The sequence below is a fragment of the Narcine bancroftii genome, chromosome 5, assembly GCF_036971445.1.
Source record: "Narcine bancroftii isolate sNarBan1 chromosome 5, sNarBan1.hap1, whole genome shotgun sequence".
In the NCBI taxonomy this organism is placed as follows: Eukaryota; Metazoa; Chordata; class Chondrichthyes; order Torpediniformes; family Narcinidae; genus Narcine; species Narcine bancroftii.
The window spans coordinates 85,153,694-85,176,483 of record NC_091473.1 but is presented as its reverse complement, the minus strand read 5'-3'; the positions used below and the strand labels follow the sequence as shown (position 1 = coordinate 85,176,483).

At 39.5% G+C, this 22,790-nt stretch overlaps 1 protein-coding gene across 1 annotated transcript in view; it reads right to left on the bottom strand.

The window, feature by feature from the left end:
* The window catches only part of hmcn1 (hemicentin 1), a 538,964-nt gene that overhangs the window by 282,609 nt on the left and 233,565 nt on the right, over positions 1-22,790 (bottom strand). Inside the window, exons 22-28 of the mRNA XM_069942357.1 lie at positions 20,616-20,787; positions 19,352-19,479; positions 15,695-15,967; positions 13,183-13,278; positions 7,019-7,210; positions 6,014-6,144; positions 5,254-5,401 (exon numbers count right to left, since the gene is read on the bottom strand). Of these exons, the coding sequence (XP_069798458.1) occupies positions 5,254-5,401; positions 6,014-6,144; positions 7,019-7,210; positions 13,183-13,278; positions 15,695-15,967; positions 19,352-19,479; positions 20,616-20,787 (1,140 nt within the window). The remainder of the gene's footprint in view (positions 1-5,253; positions 5,402-6,013; positions 6,145-7,018; positions 7,211-13,182; positions 13,279-15,694; positions 15,968-19,351; positions 19,480-20,615; positions 20,788-22,790) is intronic.

The following is a 22,790-nucleotide window of genomic DNA, read 5'->3' as shown; positions in this document are numbered from 1 at the left end:
CACTCAGCTCAGCTCTGATGTTGTAGCATGGCTGACATTCACCTCTAGCCCATCCTTCATTCAGATTCTTGATGATCTTCTGTAGAACTGTGTCCTTTTCTGTTTCAGAAGCACCAGTTCTGTAGTTAGAATGGTCTTCAGTTGTCCTCATTCTTCCTCAAGGTTGGCCATCCACTTGATTTCACATTTGTCCTATAACAACTTCCTTAGGTGCATTGTTTTGGAAGACAGGTTTGGAATGAATTTACCAATGGAATTGATTATTTCCAGCACTCTCAATATATCCTTTTTGTCTGTGTGTCTGGACATATCTAGAATTACTTTCACTTTTCTCTTGTCTGGCATCACACCTGCCTTTGAGCTTATCTCCCAGAAAGGTGATTTCCTTCACACCAAACTGACACTTTGCTCTGTTTAGTTGTAATCCATACTTCTGGATGTGTTGTAGCACTTTTATGAGCTTCTCATTGTGTTGCTCCTTTGTGGATCCCCACAGGATCATGTCATCCATGTACATGCATACCCTATTTATGCCTTCTATAATGTGGTCCAATGTCTTGTGGAACACATCAGGAGCTGAGGAAATTCCAAAAAGCATCTTAAACAGGAGTATTGGCCAAACAGTGTATGGAATCTACAGTATTTTGTGCTATATTCATGCAGTTTTAATTGCCAGAAGCCCTGGGGTGCATCCAATTTGGTGAAAAACTTTGCACCGGCCATCTCACTTGCAATTTCATCCCTGGTTGGAATCTAATAATGTTCCCTCTTTATATTGGCATTCAAGTCTTTTGGGTCCATGTACACGCTTAAGTCACCGTTCTTCTTTTTGATACACACCATTGAAGTAACCCTTTCTGTAGGCTCCTCCACTTTTTTTTTTAATGACCCCTAGTGATGTTATTCAGTCAAGATCCAGCTTGAGCTTGTCTTTTTGTGATCCTGGAATCTGCCTTGGGGCATGCACTACTGGCTGTGCATCCTCTTTAACTATATCTTACAGGTGAATGGTAGAACACCAAATCCTCTGAAGATGCCTGGAAGTTGATCCAATATTTCCTCTATCCTGTTATGTGGATTGACGTTGTTAATGCAGTACACCCTCTTGTCTTTACAAGCTTTGTCACCGAGCAGTGAGTCATGTCCATCTGGGACTACTGTGAACATGAGGTGATGCTCTTTACCTTTAACTTTCACCTTGAGTCTACATGTGCCTTTCATATCAATGTGTTGTCCATTGCAAGCCTTGAGCTGAACAGAAATATCTTCATTGTCCTGATGTCACACTTACAGATCAAACTGGCCTTTGCCCCTATGTTCAGCTGGAAAGGAATATCTGCTCCATTTGCAGGCAATGGCACCATCTACTTGTCCTGCTCAACTCTGTTTATGCTTGGCTGTTCAATGTCTGTTGGTTTGAAACCTTCCTGAGCTACCATACCCATGAAGAATTAATCATTGAGGGCAGTTTCTTCTAGTATGCACACTTTCACTTCTGTTTTGTTTCCCTTTGGAAAAATATTGCTTTGCATAGTGATTCTGACCTTTGCACTTGTTACAGACTTTTCCAAAGGCTGGGCATTGTTTTGGTGTCCGTTGAATGCCACATCATTTACTACTGAATGTTTCTCATCTTTTTGTTGTTTCTTAGGTCTCATTCTCCGTTTACATGTGCATCGAGTCACTGTGGCTATGTCTTCATTTTCACCGGCCTTTACACCCTCACCAAACTTTTCTCTCACTCTCTCTCTCATACACATTTTCTTGTCAATAATTCTGAATTTGATCATTGAATCTTGCAGCAATCCAAAATTGCATGTTCTTGCTTTCAATTTCAAGTTCATTAAAAAAAGTATCAAAGCTCTCTGTTTGCAGCTGTGTGCGCGACTGAAACACCTACCTCTCAATTGTTTAAATTTTCTTTGGTGAACAGTGTCCATCAAACATCTTGATAACATTGTTGAATTTGCCCTGGTCATCTGCAAAAACAAACCTGTTGAAAACCTCTCATGCTTGAAGTCCCACCATGGTAAGTAGCAGTGCAATCTTCTGTGCATCTGGCATGCGATTGAGTCCATTGGCTTGCAGATACAGTGGGAATCGTTGTTTGAACAACCGCCACTTGTGGTCAACATTCCCAGTCCAATTCACAGTGTGAGGCAGCCTCACACTTTCAATGTCTCCTGCTGATATCCCACTCCTAGTACCATGTGATGTTTCTTCTATTGTGATAAAGAAACTTGGGTTCTTTTGTATTATTTATATTTTATTATCAACTCATGATCTTGAGGGACACATCCATTTTGTGCATTTAACCTGAGGTGGGACATTCTGTCTCCAACGCCCTCTCGTGGTCAAGAGAATCGCCAACTCCCAATTTCCACACATCAATCAGTAAAAGCCCCACCCTCTATTTCCTGGTCACGATCTAATCTATCGTCCACACTGATATGTTAACTCATACACCAGGAGTTTTCTGCAAAAATCTTTTGATGTGGCAACTCATCAAATGCCTTCTCACAATAAAGTATAATAAAATCTCCTGGCATCCGGCACCTACGGGGATTGTTAGATGCTGGATAAGTGCATTTTCCAGTTACTTGAGATTACGTGTTGCATGATTAGCCAACTAAGGTGAGGCACACCAATTTAAAATCCATACTTTTTACCAATTTTTAAAAAAATCAGTTGCCTGGGGCTGCTGTTTGCTTGAATTCTGGGTAACAGGAGTTTTACTAGGGGTGTAGTGCTTTCACTAGTCTCCCATTAACCACAATGTCATTTTATTTCTTCAATAAATTGGTCCAAGATCATTTCTTCTTCATGAAACCATGTTGACTTTGCCAATTTACCTTTAATTTTTCTAAATTTCCTGCCAACTCCTATTAAATAATGGTTTCTGATATTTTCCCCAACTATCAAAATAAGCAACTTCCTCCTTTCCACCTCACTCTTGCTTTGAATAAGTAGCCAAGCACTCATTTGCTATGACCAATGGATTTAGAAGGAGTAAATGGGTATATTTTGGATGACAGTGAGTGATCCTGTGGAGGGGCAGCACTTTAAATACAAGAACTTGGACTGTGAATTAGTGTCTTCAACCAAAATAGGCAGGATCTGTAACCATAAAGGACTTTATTGTTTATATTAGTACTTGTCATCAATAAATAGCCTTTTTTCATTATTCCATGCTGAGAATTTCAGTGAAATTTTGACAACTCAGTTTCAAATATAAAATCATACTTCTGTTAGTTCAGATGTGTACAAATTGAAAATACATCTTAAGTACACTGGTCAGAAAGACAAAAAGTGCAAAATGCTGAAATCTTGAGCAAACAGTGAGGTTCTGGAGAAATGCAGCAGGTCAGATAGAAATCGTCAATCAGGATTATGGTTTGGACCCTTTATCAAGATCATCACGGTCTCATTGTAGGATCCTGACCTGAAACGTTGACTGATAATTTTTACCCAGGAACGCTGCCATTGAATTCCTTCTGTAGCACATTGCTTGATTAAGTACACTGGTCCCTTGCTCAGGATGAATTCCAGTAAAGAGAGCACTAAAAGGGCTCATCATAGTATTATGCAGAGAAATGTGTGACCAATAGTGTTCCTGGGGCAAGATGCCGAGTGAATTTCTGTCCTCCTTTGGTGCTCCTGAGTGTAGTGTGGAGATGCTGCTTATGAGGTAATGTATTGAGTTAGCTGGTGCCAGCAGTTTGGCCACTCAGTGCTGTTCTCTAGTGTGGGTCATGACTCAGGCCAGACAGCAAGTTTCCTAAGCATTGACAGATGAAGCTCAACACCCAGGTTGTTTTTGTGTTGCTTTGACATTAATACCCGAGAAAAATCTCTGGGCAAAGGAGAGCTCACAAATAACCAAAGAGAGGAAACACCTTCCCATCCATGAGCAATAGGGAAATCAGGGATTCACACAAGGCTTCCAGCACAGCAAGAGGGAGGGCAGGGATGGCCCAGGTTCCTGCCACAATGAGTCCAGTCCAAGCAGAAGTGTTCTTTTAAAAGCACAAGATATAATTATTTGGACTGGAAGACTAGGCATGTAATATGAGTCAGTGTGTGGTGTAAGATGGGATCCCAGTTTCTGTGAAATATATGGAAACGACATGATGTGCAATAATGAGAACAGAAATAGAAAAAATAACAAATTAACCTGCATCAGTGTCGGAAAAAACAAAGTTAATACTTCAGATTAATGCCAATTTTTAACCATTTTCTGTTTTAATCTCATCTTTTCAGTACCTGTACTATATCTCTTCCAGATTACTTGCGTTATGTAACATACTGTCCGACTCTGTTTAACTGAAATTGGATTCTCCAAAATCCTCATTTATCCAAAAATTTTAACATTTGGATAAATGAGGATATCTGAAACAAATTAGAAATCCTCATTTATCCAATTATTTTTGGAGCTGAACTGACCTCACAGGTTGAAAAAGAATCATCCATCATGAAATTACAACAACAGTTGTCCTTGTTTCAGGTAACTCCCTCCCCTCTTTCTTTCCATTTCTTCTTTACCTTCCCCTATTGACTTTTTTTCTCCAACTCTCCCTCTCAAACCACATGCCACTGTTTCCAAATCACAAGCAGTTGGAAGAATCCCTTGTCCTAGTATCATCAAGGAGAATGGCCTCCCAGCCAGGGGCAGGACCTCAGGCTCAGTGGCGTTCCCTCTCCTCCATCCTCAGCACACCGGAACTCCCGACGCTGACCTCTCCCTTTGGCATAATACTGCACACGCACACCGATCTACCCGGCGTGCTTGAGGGGTAGGCCTAGAAAGGATTCAAAGTCAGGACTTGGGAGTCGGGAGCTCTTGTGATCATGGAGACAGGAGCCTGCTGACTCGCCAGTGAGTGTTCCACCAGCTCAGGAAGCCTCCCCGGGGATCAGCGGCAGTGGTGGGGATATGTCAGGGATCAGTGGCAGCAGTTGGGAGGTCTTGGTGATCGGTGGTGGCATTGTGGCCAGCATTTTATTTGGTGAGAATTAAACATTATTTTAATGCTTAACAAGACTTTCCTTGTTGTTTGTTGCTGTTTAACCACTGATACAAATGATTTGCTGTTGCTATTGGGCTGCCTTTAAAAAATGACCAATTATCCGAATAAAGTTTATCCGAATAAAGTTTATCCGACATAGGCCCAGTCCCGACAATTTCGGATAATCAGAGTTATAGTGTATCTGTAAATATCTAACAACATATTTATTAAGTACCATTCAACTCACCAAGCACTTGCAAGTTGAAATTCTTCTCTGCAGTTCCAGCAATGTTGATTGTTCGACAAGTGTATCTTCCTGTGTCACCAATTGCAGCCTTTTGCATTCTTAGCATTTTTCCTTCATTCAATATCTTTACAGCATTACTGCCTTTAAACTGGAGGATATATGGAAAAGGTATTTTATCACTTTAACGATTGATCTTCACTTAATGCAATATATACAACTAGATAAGTAGCAAATATCAGGCCTCCACAAATTTCTTTCTGCAACCTGTACTTCTGACCTGATGCTCTCCTAAACAGGGTATGTGGGATGTAACCACTCACAGCAGGATTTACATCTTTCTCAAACTTCTGGGATTTGTAGACATCTCAGAACCAACTACTCCTTTATTTATTCATGCTACTCAATTATTAAAGAACAATAATTCTCTCATGTCTGGTTTTATATGACTTGGCTACAAGTCCTTTACATCGCTGCTTTAATCAAAATGCATTCATTGACTTATTACCATGAGGCTTGACCCTGAGAAGCAATAAAATCATAAATTAATTTGTGTGTTTATTATCATACATGAATACCAATCACAGGCAAAGACATTTTTGCTCTCAATCTAAACTGATCTAGTTTATTCTTTGTAGTGGCTGGTAAAGACAGCGTTTATATTCAATGCTAAAATACTGCTAAAAAGGCTATGTAATTTCAAATTTAATTTATAAAGCTCCTCAACAAATGCTTGTTTGAATAATTTGACATCACCACATACAAGCAGTCCATCTTTGTACCAGGAAATGATGGGAGTAGGATGGCCTGACACATCACAGAAGAGGCTGATGGGCTGGTTCATGATCACCGACAGCTTGGCTGGCTTTTCATTATCCCTGATATCTGGAGGGACTATAAAAAAAAAGACAGCGGACATATTAAAGTAATTCCTCCAGGTAAAAATAAATCAAATTGTGTGAATGAAAATGGCTTATCATCAAAAGATTGTGTGAAATGTCACAGAATTGTAGGCTAGAGTGGAGATCAATTTGGGGGCTGTCTTATAGAATACAAAATTAATATTTAGTACTTGAACCAGAATAACAGTGCTGGACTTTGAAAAAAATCAACAGCAGTGTTTCACACAACTCCACTGTCATGAACTTCTCAGCCACTATTCCTGTTTTTTTGCTCCAACTCCAAAATTCTGAGTGGAAACCAAGAGTGAAATATGGACTGAATAGGTAAAGAATGAATGACCATACATCACCTCCCTTCCTGATATTGTAGGGTTTCATAGACAAATCAAAGTTTCTGATCTTAAGAGACATTAGAAAATATGCATATGTGGCATGTTTAACCACACCAAGTTCCTAAAAACTAAAGATTCTATCAATAAAACCAAAATCTGCTTTATTGGTACAAGATGAAGGATAAACGAGACCAATCCATTAATCTTTCTCAGCCCCCAGAACGAACGCCCTGAGATTCACTTTTTTGTCTCCTCCAAAAGATGGCACTTTTGATACAATCCTTCAGCATTTTGTATAAGCAGCTAACAAGTGTGGGTCCAAATGTCTGAATGGGTTGGGGGGGTAGGGGGGAGAATAACATGTTGCTTTTAAATGGTTACCAAGGTTACTTGGGAAAAGGATAAAAGGAAAAGGATGAAATTAAAATCAGTTCCAGTTAAGCATTCAAGGCAAACTTTTTCTTTATTTGAGTCTTTAGTTTGGAGGTAATTAACATCTTTTTTCTGTTGATTTATAACTTAAGTGATACCTACCATGGACCTTGAGCTGATATTTTCTTTCTGTTGTCCCAGCCTCATTGACTGCCTTGCAGACATACTCTCCATCATCATGTGGTGAAACTGTATCAATGAGCAATGTCCCATCATCCAAAATGGAAACACCAGGCTCACTTCCAGTTAATTCTCTTCCATTATGTAGCCACTTAATTACAGGTTTCGGGATACCTAATAACAAAGAATTCCAAACTACATGATAAAAAAAATGTTTCTGCTATGAAGTCAAGAAAACTCTACAGCTTCCTTCAAGACTAATTGGTTTTATTTGGACTATGCAAATGTCATCTGACATTATATTTCAGCTTTGTCTTGCTTTAATATCTAGAACATATCAAGATTGACTTTTTTTTGTCTCTAACAAAACAGATTACAGGACATATGACATTATGCTTTGTGTGCATCTGTGATCTGACAGTTCTGTACACTTGTGTGATATTAATCATTGATAAATAATTTATTGGCAGATGGATACAATCTGCAATGAGGATGGAGCTGAACATTTATTGAAAGGCTTTTCATGTTGTCTCAGAATGAATTTAACAAGATCCTTTGAAGGAATGACATGACAACATACTCTACTGACCCTATTCCTGGATTTAATTCTTGAATATATTGTTTGCCTGACTGGTATAACTATCACTCAAAGCACAAATCCTTGCTATAAGTAACTTGAGTGTTAATACATTTTAAATCATATTTAGTCTTGTTTGGATTTTTAATCACCATATTTTTCTTGCTGAAACTTTCCAGTACCATTCAATGCCTGTTCAAAAGTCACAATCAGGATATGTCCACTTGGTGCCCATGCACTCCTCCAAATTTCTTGCTGGGTTCCTCTAGACAAGTACAAAGTGCAAGGTAATTGGACAGGGTAGGATTAGTGGTTGGATTTACACACAAGCTGGTTAGCAGTTACTGCAGGGCTGGCACGAACCAGGACAAGTGATATCGTACCAATGTTGTAAGCAAAAGAGAGTGCTCAGTTAATAAACAGGTCATAAATAATAACCATGCGTTGCGGCCCGCACACAGAGAAGCGGATGGCCCACAAAATGGTCGATGAACACAGCAACCACGCGGACCTGGGAGTGACACTGGCTGTCAACCCAGGTGATCTCCTGCATGGCGGGAAAATGGGGAATTCTGGTGGGAACGCCGGCCAATCCTAGGCTGGCGCTCCGTTGATGCAGGACCCTGACTTCAGTGCCTGGGGCCCATATAAGCACGATGGCCAGAGCAATAAACCAGTCTCATTTTTCAAGGCTTTGGTATGCTTGTCATTCTTCTCCATGCTCATGTAGCGCCAATGCTACATTGGTGACCCCGACAGGTCCAACCGGAGTTGAACCCATAAATGACGGAACAAGCGGAGCCAGCAACCATCCACTCGGTCTCACTCAGGCTCCCAATGTTTTTGGGTATTGCAGCCACATATGTGGATCGAGCAGGTCGAGGCTCAGTTCCAGCTTCGACACATCACCACATCACTGACACCTGCTACTTCTACGTCATGAGTGACCTTGATAAGGATACAGTGGCAAGGGTCATAGACTTCCTATGGTAGCCTTCAGAGCAGGGCAAATATGCGGCCTTCAAAGAGCCATTAACCCGTACTTTCGGGCTCTCATGGCACGAGCGCCCTGTCTGATTGCTGCATGTGGACAGATTGGGGAACAAGACCCAGTCTGCCCTAATGAGTGAGATGCTCGCTTCAACTGAGTGCCACAAGCCTTGCCTACTCTTTAAGCAGATCTTTCTGGAGCAGCTGCCTGAGGATATCAGACTTTTGCTCACAGACAAGGACTTCAGTGACCCTCAGAGGGTCATGGCCCGGGCAGACATGCTCTGGAGAGAAAAGAAGAACACCAGCGCAGTCATAGACCACATCAGCAAGCCCTATGAACAGCTGCCTGCGAGACCAAGACCAGCAGAGAGGCAAGTTAATATCCCGGGATGGCTCTGCTACTATCATCAACAATGGGGTGCGGAGGCCTGTTGATGCCGTCCACCCTATGAGTTTCTGGGAAATGTCCTGGCCAATAATCGTTGATGGCTGCAGCAGTTGGCCCACGTAATAGCAAGCTCTTCGACTAGGACTCCTTGTCAGGCAGGTGTTTTCTGGTTGACACTGGCGCCAAGATAAGGCCTCGACACCTGCAACTACAAGCAGGGCCCACAGCTGAGAGCAGCCAACAGCTCCTCCATTCGGACTTTGGAACCTGCACAAACCCCCTTCAGTTCGGCAACAGTTGCTTCACCCTTGCAGCAGTGGCGCAACCACTCCTGGGGGCTTCTTTCCTTCAGGCCCACTGCTCGTTTGTCGACCTCAAGGGACGGCGCTTAGTACAGGCCAGAACTTTTCAAAATCTGCCTCTGGGGGAAGCCAAGCTACCCGCCCCCCCACCTGGGCTCTATAACACCTTTGGACAATTAATTCACCTGCATCCTGGTGGAGTTTCCCTCAATAGTGGTGCCACAGTTCTGCGCAGCTGAGCCAAAGCATGGGGTAAGGAACCACTTTTTGACCAATGGTCCCCCCCCCCCACTCCATGCAAGGGCACACCGACTCCTTCCCAAAAATCTCAGCCTAGCAAAGGAGGAGTTTAAGAAAATGCCTACAACCACTGAGATTGAACTGTGATCCAAAGAACTTTTCTAATCTTAAATATATATTACACACACCCGCACTTAGTATTAGAGGGGGGGGAATTAAGTAATTAGGTAGGTTAAGTAATAAGTTAAAGTTCAATTCTGTTTTCTTGTTCAAATATGATTAAAAACTACTTTTGTTTAAGTAACCCTGAGCTGTGGTGCATATCTCTTGCTGCTGGTTTTTGGGGGTCCTCTGGACTCCGTAACAGGGCGAAGACCATGCTTTTTGTGATGTTGCCGGAACATTGGGGATGGGTGCTGCCGGTAGAGACGTCGCACAGCAGCGTCAGGTTACCTGGGCCGACGGGGACATCTTCTACCCTGAGGCTGGAAATGGCTATCCTATACGCAGGAATCTTGGGGTCCTGCTGCTGCACTTTGGTGAGGGCCATGCAGTCAACCCCTTGGGATAGGGTGTGTACTGACTCCATCGCGGGATGTGACAGAACATTGGCTACCACATTGCTTTCTCCGCAATGTGCTATATGTCTGTGGTAAATTCAGACATGTAGGACAAGTGTTTCCATTGTTGGGCTGACCACATGTCCAATACCTTATGGAAGGTGAAGGTCAGTGGATTGTGATCAGTGAAGACCTTGAATTGCTGGCCTTCCAAAAGGTAATGGAAATGACTTACCACCAGGTACAGCACTAATAGTTCTCAGTAGAAAGTGCAATATTTGAGCTCTGGGGGGCTGGAGAAAGGCCAGGGGTTGCTACTGGCCTTCAATGAGCTGTTCCAGCACACCCCTTACTGCTGTGCTGAAGGCTTCGACTGTCAGGGCGGTAGGTGCCTCCAGACTCAGGTGGACCAGGAGAGTGGTATTGGCCAGCGTGTCTTTGGCATTCTGGAATGCCCTAGAAGACTCATCATCCCAAGAAATGTCTTTTGACTTGTCTGCCATCAGTATGAAGAGGAGGTGCATGATGCATCCTGCTGCCGTTATGAACCTTTGGTAAAAGTTTATCTTACCGGCGAATTCCTGTAGCCCTCAGTGAAGTGCTGGACCGCTTCAACCTTCTCAGAGAGGGGTGTAGCCCCATGTCTGTTTATTCTGTATCCCGGGAAGTCAATAGCGTCTAGGCCGAATTGGCATTTCTCTGGGTTAATCATCAGCCCAAACTCTCTCAACCGGGTGCACAGTTGTTTCAGGTGAGCAGCATGGTCTTTGCTCTTTGCGGCTGCATCTAATGATGAGGATGAGGATATAGTCCATATAGATGAATGCAAATGGGAGGTCCCAGCCCATTACGTCCATCAGCCACTGAAAAGTTTGTGCCGCATTCTTTAGACCGAAGAGCATGCAGAGAAATTCAAACAAGCCAAAGGGGGTTATGATTGCAGACTTGGGGACATCCTGGGGGTAAACTGGGAATTGGTGGTTCCTCCGGATGAAGTCCAGCTTGGAAATCCCCTGTGCTCCATGCAGGTTGGTGGCAAAGTCTTGGATCTGAGCACAGAAGTTAGCATTAACAAAGTTCACCAGTCTTAGGTGTTTAACAGGCAAATGGTTAGCACTCAGGAGGGTTCTTGCTGGTTTTCATCAGTCTTGCTGATGAAACTTGCCTCCTTCAGGGTTCTCCAGATGATCCTCTTTCTTTCAGGTCACCTTTCAGACTGCCAGACTTCTCCGTTGACCAGGTAGTCTTCCAAAGTTTGCCAGCTTGTCCTTCAGGAACTGATTTGTCTCCTCTCTCTCTGTTTCACACCCTCCCTCTCTGAGAGCAAAACTATTCTCTCTCTGCCTGCAAAGATCACATGCTCTCCCAGGCAAGCTGCTGTCGATACTTTGTGGCCTCTTGCAAAAGGATTCTGAAAAAGTCCTGCAAATATTCTGTGTTTTAAAATGTGTGTGTGCAAGCTGCTCTAACAATTCCTCCCAAACCACCTCTAAATACTCTGTCACAGCCCTTACTCCCAGGAAACATTATTGCTCTGATTCTAATAAACTTTTTTTTTGCAGCAATTCTCTGCTTTCTGCTCTTCAGCCAAATATTTATTTGCATGTTGAAAATGGCTCTTTTATTCCATGAATCTCAATTGTGTGAAGCAGACTTTTGAAAAAATATTTAGTTTCTGTTAAACAGAAAATAAATCTTAAGTTAATATAGCACCCCACTATTATTAATGATTGCACAGCACATGTAAACAACACATATTACAGAGAAGCTGCAGTTATTGCTCTCTTTTTTTGCATTGTTTTTGCGTTGACAGTCAAATTGTCAGGAACCACAGATTGCAGCCTATTGAAACCATCGGCTCTTTACTTGGATCACTAATTCTAATTTATGCAAGAACTACAGACTATTGGGTCATTAGAATCTATGCTTCTTTCTGAAAAATACTTGGAATTGAGCTCACAACCTCGACCACCATGTGAAATTCATGGATTAAACCGAAAATGACAGTAAAACTTTTTAATCAATCTTTATACTTATAAAATGCCTTCCAGCTATCTTTTATTCCAGAATTATGTTACAAACCAATCCCTGTGTAACTATATCAAATAATGAGTCTATGATGTCCCAAGGCATGCAAACAGAATGGTAACACGAGGAGCAGTGGGTACTGTACATCAAAACAATGCGGATGAGAGTTCATAGCATTTTTGAGAGGACTATCTGAAACATTGTGCAGCATCTTCCAAAAGACAATTTGACATTATAACCCATGTGTATAATGGATCATGAATGATACACTCATTTATGCATGCTCTCAAGGACAGGCTATCACCTCGTTTTGTAGCCCATTGATATTACATTTGTAATACTTACAATCAACAAGAACATACAATGAAATAAAACAACACAGAGAAATACAAATGTACCCTTCATGGTATATGGTAACTATTATCCATGAAGGATGTTCTTTGTTACATCAGATCACATGGGTTATGAAACACATCACAGTATACAGCTATTAGTAGGTGATTAGGCTCTATTCAAGATTCCTCTCATCATTTCCTATCCAAATTTAGCAGTGTAAACCTCCATTTTCTTCAACTTCATGTGCTTGTGAGTTCCAAATTCTCCCCTATCTTTCAGTAAAAATTTTGTCTAAATTTCCCATGCATTTCTTTGTGATTAAAATGGTGGCATACTCTTCTAATAATTTAAAATATTCTCTCTGTATTCACTCCATCAAAATGTTATGCATTTTTAAGCATCTCTATCTGGAAACCTCTCAGGCATCCTTTCACGAGAGGCCAGTATATTCATCCTGTTGTGTCTTGTTGTAAATCTCCTCTGTGCCCTCTCCAGTGTCTAACAATAACAAACTTGAACTCCACACAGTGGTCTCATCAAGGTTCCAAACAGCTTCAGTAAACTTCTCAAATTTTCAGTTATGCAACTCATGAAATTCTGTTATTTCTCCTATCTACCTTCATTATTAAGATTGTTATTGGAAGGCAACACAACAATAAAGAACAAAGCATCTTTACTTATGCCTCAACGGATCTTTTATGGATTAGATTTTTCAGTCATACCTTTGGCTGGACATGGAAATGCAATTCGTTGGTTCGCTATTCTCTCTTGGAAAGGAGTATTGTATGGAGGTCCTGGGTCTTCAACAGTAGGAGGTTCTAGAAATACAATAGAAATAGTATGGACAATCTAATCAATTTGTCATGTCCGGAAGGCTCCAATTGAGAGCAAGAGACTCCTAACTGGTTTAGCCACACTTTGCAGGAGTCTTTGCTCTTCATGTAAAATCACTCACTGTATTAAGAATCATCAGGAGTCAAAAAAAATCCCTTCATCATTTCACCTTCTAATCATTTTCTTAAACATCTCGTTCCTCTGATCGCCTTTTAACCTCTCGTTTCAAATATCCCATGAGCAATTCCTGGGTATCCAATAAACAGTTAATTCAGCTACTCTCACTATCTCTCCCTTTTGCAAATCTTTCTTTAATATTCTGTCCAGAACCTAGTTCTTCTTCTGAGGTTTGACAAACAATTTACCTTTAACAACAGAACTTACCTGTTCCTTAGTTTTCTCCTTGACAACCCCTCAATTCACATTGAATGCACTTTGACTATAGATCCTATACCAAGAGAGCTGGCACATGATGCAAGAATTAATTCCCCAGTATATTAAAATTCTGAGCACCAAATCTAGTTCTCCTGCATTTGATCAATGAATTGTTAAAAGCACTCTCAACTGAGGGTCATCTGCTCGATTACTTCATGGTAAACAGTTCTGATTTGTCGCCTCACTTTCAAACCATCATCACCAACCTCTTTCTTCAAATGTAAAAGCACACCCATACCTTTTTTTTCCCCAAATTCCTTAACAATGCTTTGCCAATGAAATCTATGCCCATTTTAATTCATAACATCATCTTCTAATCTCTCTCCACTATCTTTTTCAGTGGACCTAACCTTGACCGATTTTACAATGATTTATTCAGTCACATCCAAGATAATACATCTCAGAAAAATCAATGAATGGAGGAAGTCCATTTATTATCCAGGAAATTGCTGACTATATAGCAAAAATTGAAGATAAAAGAAGCTTTTAAAAAAATTGTTTTCACAAGTTTGTTAGAACATGGACATTCTACGTTCATAGCCTTCTTCTGAACAGTGACAATTCTGAAGCAGAAATTCTTCAATAAGTTTTGGTGGCCTTTTGCACCAATGAGGCTCTAGACACCAATACAGAAACTTACATAAAGGCTTTATTGTCCTCCTCTCTTAGCATTGTGGAAGGTGAAGTTCATAGGTGAAGATTTCAGAGACTTCATGGGATGTGAAAGGCTGGGAGAATGGGGAGAACTCTGCAAGTATTTTACTGCAAGAGGGAGAAGTAGATGGAGAAAATGGGTGGGCAATGAGTTGAGCATTCCAGGAAAGGATGATAGTTTATTGAAGGATGATTATGAGCAAAGAGGCCCAAGGAGTTTACAGGTGTCAGGATCAATGATGACAACTGGGGTTTGGAAGTGAGGGCAAAGTACACAATAGAGAGAAGCTTATGCATCATAACAGGGAACAAGGTGGTTTAAGGGGAGATGTGAGAGACCAGACCATTTGGTCCAGGAGTGGGATGGTGGTGTGAACAAACACCAAGGATATAAAGTTAAAGGATAAACCTACATTGAGGAAGGTGAAGTCACATACCCACTTGAAACAAAATTGAGATTCTATTTGATTTGCCTGCAGTCAAATCCCACATCAGAAACACAATATTAACCAATTTCCCCCAAAGATTCACAGTCAGTAGCAACTGTACTCATCAGCATTATTCTGCTGTATGATTTTACCTACTTAACTCAGAATAAAGGTGAGCAGCAGAGTACTGAGTTTGAAGTACCTCTCAACACATTAGATGGGAGAAGTTCTGATTATAAGTACCCAGGACTGCACTCTTCTCAGCGACATTGTATTTAATGCTGTTGGCAATCTTATTGTGGATGACTGTATTGAGATTGTAGCTGTAACTAAAATGGACCTTGTAGTATGAAATTAGGATAAGCCTCAACCCTCTGGTTAAAATCTGCTTCAATATTGAGGCTTCAAATGAGGAGGAAACATTTGTGTGACTGATGTTCATTGAGCTTGATATGCCATTGAATGTGACTGCATGCCCAGTGGCCTGCAGGTATGGACCTCTTGTAAAAGAAAGCACCCAAGATCAAATTTCCATCAGTCAGGGGCATTTTAGTTACATCTTTCATAAAACTCAAATCATTATGCACTGATAACATTTATGCTTTCTATAAAATTATCCCTAATGCAGTTAACAAATTTTGTGGCCTATTTGTGGTATAATTATGTAGGGGCATTGCTCAATTTTTAAGGAGATCCCCGAACAACACAGGTTATTTTTAATTTCTAATCCTATTATATTATGCAGAAGATTTAATCCACTGGAGTGAAACTACAATGTTTTGCACAAAAGGTACGCTACACTCACTCAGACAATGGTGCAATATTTTCCTCTGCTGGTCTTCAATACTTTGCCAAAAATAACTTCATTTTTATCAGTACCTACCATGAACCTGTAGAGTTGTATTTACTTCATGCTGACCAGCCACATTCTTGGCAACACATGTATAAACTCCATCGTCTTTAACCAGGACCCTCTTAATAGTCAGTGTTCCTTCTGCATCCACATTGTATTGTTTATCATTGAACAGAATATTTCGCTCTCCTTTGTACCAAGTTATGGTGGGAGTTGGCACTCCTCTTGCATTGCAGGAGATGTCAACTCTGTGACCTGCTTGGACTTTCATAATACGGGGTCCAGACTGAATTCTTGGAGGAACTAAAGAACAGCAAACAACACAATATTTAAAATAGATCGACTCCTGGCATGACACTTCAAATTCTAATACCCACATTGGACAAAATTGAATTTGTATGATTTGATTTGCTCATAATTAAATAACCACAAACCCTTCTCTCCCCTTTGTGACAATACTCTGTACCATCAACTTAAAATTACAATATTGTGCTCCTCAGATCTAAATAAACAATCAGTATTTTTCTCCATTTACCTGGCAGCATCACGTTTGAGCACCCTTGCTTTTTGTAAAAATACGCCTGCTGGCTATAATGAATATCATCCACTAAAATCCTGTTTTCCTTTAGTTTGAGACCTTGGGTTTGTCTTAAATAACTGTTATGATCCAAGTGAAGGTACAGTTTTGGATTATGTGAAAAGAGTAACGAGGCAGTAAACACTCAGTACTCTTGCAAGGTTAACCAAACAGCACTTCCAACATGTACACATATTTAATTAAACTGGAAGAGTCTGAGACATATTGTTCCTTCACAGATTCTTCAATTACCAGTACATACTGATTTATTTGGCCTCTGATCAATACAATCGTATCATGTCAGACCATTTCCCCAATAACAACACCAGAAAAACATGAGGACTGCAGCACACAGGGAAAAGATGAATTTCTCAACAGAGCACGCTTGCCATCCACAAAGAAAACTGGAGTCAAATTGGGCCCGCAACACCACACAAAAAAAGCCCAGCCAATTTCAAGACCAGCCATTCATCTCCATATGGATTGTTACATCTGATTCTTTAAATTCCTTTCTTTTGCTTAAACTACTTAGAAACCACAAATTCTACGTCAACACAATGAATGATGATTACTGTTAGTTTGTTGCTGACTGCAAAATCTGGAAAATGATCGAGAAAACCTCATCAGAAATAGAACACCTTTAAAATTATACCATATCAAACAATGTAGTGCATTCATAAGGTTTAAATACAGTACATTGACTTCAGTAAAAATACACTAAAAGTAATCTATCTTCCGTTAAAGATATACCAATCACTTGAAAATATCCTATTTATACCCATATTACTCATCAATGCATTTCAAAATACTGAAACTATTATTTCTACCACCAATGCCAAGAACAATCTTAACATAAAAGGATGGTGAATATTTGAAGGCCAACAAAAGGAAATGTGCGGTAGATTTTTACGAGATATACTTTCTAGGAAAATTAGATGTGGGTGACCATATCATAATTCTGATTTTTATTACGCTTACAGTTAAATACATGTGAGCCACATCTTTGGTATGGAACAAATTTAGATAACACATACTGTTCCTGTCAACCATATTGTTCCAAAACTGTTCTCAGGCTTTCCCGCTGAGTTACAAGTAGTTGTGGCTTTTATACTGAAAATATAAATACAACTGCATTGAGGTGGTCAACCCCAATCTCATACAAAACACAAATTGATAAATATCTGGATATTAAGGGAATTGAGGTCTTATACTGCATCTGGTCCTCCCATTATGGATATTACTTTGTTGAGCACCTCGTTGCAATTCCATGGATATTTCAGTGGCCACCCATTTTTCAATTCCCCATCCCATTCCTTTGCTGACATAGTCTCATTTGCTGCCAAACTGAGACCACCTGAAAAACTGGATGAACTTCACCTAATCTTCCATCTATCTGGGTACTCTCCAATTAAATGACATTAACATCAACTTCTCTGGTTTGCATTAATCACCCCCCACCCCACGAAATCTTCTTCCCCCTGTCTCCTTTCCTCTAGCTCTGTGTCCTTTTACAGAGCCAAAATCAATTCTCTCCTTTCCCCTTATGACATCCAATTACACTTTTTGTTTATTACTCTGTATTCCCCCTTTCATTCTTCCCCAGTCTTTATTTCAGACACCTGTCTTTTTCACTTACCTGGAGGAAGGGCTCAGGCCCAAAACATCAGTAATATGTCTTTAACTCCTCAGGACACTGCAAAACTTGCTGAGTTCCTGCAGTATTTCTGTGTTTTGACCTTAATCGCTCCTCACATGGCAAACCCATCATCCCAGGCATCATTTTGATCCAATTAGTCCCTCCTTGTATCACAAATGCATTCTTTGATAGGGAGACCAGACCACACTATTCCAGATGTGGTTTTACCAGGGTTCCAGTAAAATAAGCGAAGTATTTTGACTCAAATCTTCCTGCATTGAAGTCTATAAAGCATTGCCTTCCGAATTTTTTGCAGTGGCTGTATATTTTCTTTCAGGATGTACAAGGCTACTCAGGGGCCTTCTGAACACTAGCTCCTTTGAAGTTTTCAATATTACCCCATCTTTTGGTAACGTTCTATTAAAATAGATTCTTCACATTTTTTTAATGTTATAAACCATCCACCATGTCTTTGCTCATTGACTTAGTTTATCTATATCTACCTGAAAGAAGCCTTTCTGCATCCTCTTCATAGCCTGTGTTGCCATCTAACTTTAGATTATCAGCCATCTTGAAATATATTTTACTTATCTCAGCAATTAAATTATTAATTTAGATTGCAAACAGCTAGATTCACAGCATCCCACTGGTCTCAGCTCCCAACTATTTATTTTTACTTTTTTCTCAAATATTTTCATCAATCAAACAATCCTTAATCTTGGGCAGTATATTACTCCTTGGTTTAAATGTAACCAAAAATTATTTGAGAAATTTCTACAAGTAATCTTGAATGCAGATGAAATAGATTATTGTAATTAAATTCAAAGATTTATTTCAAGATGTTGAAAAGATGAATTAATTATGGAAATAAGAGTGGAGCAAAAATGTCAATACATCATGTGAACAGACACAAACAAATACTTTTCTTTAAATTTAGACATACAGCCCAGTAACAGGACCTTCTGGCTAATGAGCTGGTGAACCCAAATACCCCATTAACCTACAGCCCCCACATATTTTTTTTAAGGATTGGAGGAAACTAGAGCACCTAGAGGAAAACCATGTAAACATGAGGAAAACATACTAACTCCCTACAGTGCCAGATTCAAACCTGGATGGCCGGCACTGTAATAGCATTGCGCTAACCGTGCTGCCCGAATAGGCATGACAAATTTTGAAGAGCCTGATCAAGCTTAGAATTTTTGCCCATAGTATGTGAGTTTGCAAGATGAGCACATGGTGTGGGTCAGCTACTTATCCAGTGCTGATTAATCCATGTTTTTCTTTTAAATTGAGAAGAACACATCTATGGGTCTCCTTTGTGAACAATTACAAAATTTAAAGCTCAATAAGCTGGGTTTGCATAAACAGTGATTAGTGGTTCTCTGAAAGCTGTCCCCTAGAGTTTCTGGCCTTCTAATATCCAAAGAAAGAAGTGACATGATTATTGATCTCTGCCAGAATGGAAACATACCATGCACATTCAATCTAATATGTTGTGTAACATTCCCAGCGATATTTGTAGCAACACACACATATGTTCCAGTATCAGAGAGTCTGGTTTCAAAAATCTTCATTGATCCAGTGGAAAGTTGAGTGTGCCTGGAATACAAAGTACATTAAAATACATTCCAATTAAAAATCACCAACCTACTGAAATCAACTTTTGAAAGCATACAGTAAATATTTTTTATGACAACAATACAGACAGTGACCAACATAACATCAAATTCAACAATTTACCCTTTGGAACTTGTCCAGACCTCCTTTTTCTTCATTTTATTAGCTGCTCATTCAATGCTTAAGGTGCATCAAGATTTTTTTGAAATACAATTATATATATCATTCACGGTGCAAAGGAAACACAAACAGGTCAACGTTTCTGTCATCTACCTTCCTAACAAATGAAAGCTGAAATATAAGGTAGGCAAGCAAACAAGGGGGAAAGAGGAGTGAGCCCCTTTAAATAAAATCTAATCTCAATTAGTCAGTGAACAGATGGGTTTACTACCTATGTGAAAACAATTTATAGAATGTATAAATCTTATTTTTTAAGTGAGAAATAAATTATAGAAACAAAACAAAATTAGTCAGTGAACGGATGGGTTCACTACCTATGTGAAAACAATTTATAGAATGTAGAAATCTTATTTTTTAAGTGAGAAATAAATTATAGAAACAAAACAATGTACAAATAGCTGAAGAACGAGGAAGTAAGAGATAAGAGAATAAAATAAATCATGCACTGGTTATAACCTATACTAATTATTTTAAATATATTCAGCTCATTTTGCAAAGTGATAAAGATGAGCTCCACATGACATCATTTTTCATTTGAAATTGTTTTAAATAATAAAAACTCATGTTACAGATTAATTTTTCTTCCACATTTCAGTCTCAGTAACTCATAACAAAGCAATTAAACTTCAGAACTACGTGGGCATATGAGAGGAGACACATACATAGCTATTAAAAAGTGATCCCAATCATTCAGTGGTGCAGTTGAAGAGCAAAGAAAAACAAGGAAACATTTTTTTGATCAAAAATATTCTGAATCTACAAATAATTTCAAAGTAAAAAAAAATGTGATAACAATAATTTTTACCCCAGTAAAAATATGACAGCTTCCTTTACTTTCCCAGTACAACTACTCACAATTTATCTGTCTAGTATCACCCCACAGCTGTAAAAAATGTGATAAATCCTTTAATGAAGATCTGTGGTTAACCTTGAGTTACCTTGGTGAGAAAGGAGAGATAAGTTGCATATTTTTGGCCCAGTGGATAATAGGAGGTGGAAAGCTTTGGACTTCACAAGGCAATGTGATATCTTCTCCTTCAACAACTGATAATTCCATGAGACTTCCTCCCTTAGATCCTCCTCTTGAGTGATTAACGATTCTTGGTTTAACTGGAATTCAAATTTGTTTGAATAAATTCCACAAGCCATTTTACATGCAGTTGTGTAATGCATCTAAGGTGAAAATGAAGAACCAATTCTCACAACTGAACTTGATAAAAAAAAAGCCATTAGCTTGATGGAGGCTTATTTGAAATAAATTGTTTACAGGAGAAAATTTTAATAAAGAGACATTTAAGCATATGAAGAAAATGGCCAGTTTTATTTATTTATTTATTTATCTTGCTAAAATGCTTTTCATGTTGTGTCTCCTTTGATTTTTGAATACATTAACAAACTGATATTGCACAACTTTTAGCCTTGATTGCAATCAAGATATTCTTTTAAAAAGGACCAAGGCTTGAATGCATTGAGCATGAATGTAATCAAAGGTGATACCTTGTTTTTTTCACAATGCACTGCACTGCTCTTTTTGGGAAGGTGAAGATGAAAGATTCCTATATTTGATCCCATCTAGTTACTATTTTTATTTCAGTGTGTGAATTCTTTATGCCATTTTCTGAAATATTAGCCTTAAACTAACGAAAGCCAAGCTTACACTGCATAGATTCATGCACTCTGAGAGTCAGTTGGACCAGGGTGAGGTGGGGAAAACAGGACCAGCAGTTGAAATCCATGACTTGTCATTTTCAATGGAGAAAACTACAGGCAAGACCATCTCTGCCATTTAATGGAAAAGTGTAAGAAAAATAACTAAGAAAAATAAAATTGCTGTAAATTGCTTAAGGTGTAAACTTCTCACAGCTCACAGGAGCAAAATTGACTTGTGCCACAGAATTATGTTGTTTTATTCCTTGATCAATCACTGCTAAGTTCCAATTTCCTATATTCCTGTGGAAAGATACCAAGCAGAAAGCAGGCACACTCAAGAGACCCACTTTGCTTCAGAGAAATTGTGAAAAATTAGCTATTTGTGAGGAGATTGATTCAGAAAAATAGTGGGCAAATTAGCATTTTGTGTGAACCTTAACCACCCAGGAGGATAAAAATCTGGAGAAAACATTGCATCCTAAAAAGGGAGGCATGTATGTGCCAACAATGGCCGCATTATCAAAAGATTATCAATGATCCATGAAATCATCTAAAAGTATCCCTGCTTAATCATTGCTCATTTTTTAAAAAAAATTGGAGACTCTTGAATTTACTTTTTTCTGAAAAAATATCTATTATACAACTATCTTCATGTTGGTAGGGTAGCTAAGAAGGCTTATTGTAAAGATGTTGGTCTCCATTAGTCAGGGAATTGAGTTCAAGAGCCATGAGTTGATGTTGCAGGTCCATAAAACTCAGGTTACACCACACTGAAATATTGTGATCATTTCTGGATACCTCATTACAGGAAGAACGTGGAAACTTTGGAAAGGGTGCAGAGGAGATGTACCACGATGATGCCTGGATTGGAGAACATGTCTTATGAGGCAAGGTTAATAGAGCTAGTGCTTTTGTCTTTGGAGTGAAGAAGGATGAGAGGTGACTTAAAAGAAGTCTACAAGATTGTAAAAGGCATGGATATGGCAGATAGCCAGCATGCTTTATTTAAGGTGAGGGGAGAAAACCTCAGGGGAGACATCACCTTTTTCCTAGGATAACAGTAGCAAATACCAGAGGAAACTTCATGGAAGATGTTAGGGATACTTTTTTATACATAGAAAATCATGGGTGCCTGGAATGCATTGTCAGGGGTGGTGGTGAAGGCTGGTACAGTAGGAACATTTAAAAGATTCTTAGACAGGCACATGGATGCAAGAAAAATAGAGGGTTATGGGTGTGAGGTAGGGAAAGATTAGATAGTGTTTCTATTTACAAATTTTCAAGTCAAACAATGCAAAGGACAAAATAAGTTTCTGAAAAAATAGTAATATACATCCATAAATAGCTATTGCATGTCTAACTGTACCCCACTCCCCTCCCCCTGAGAAAGTAATAAAAAGAATAGAGAACAAAAAAACAAGATAGTTCAAGATGACAAAAAAGAGAGAAAAAAAAAGTTGTCA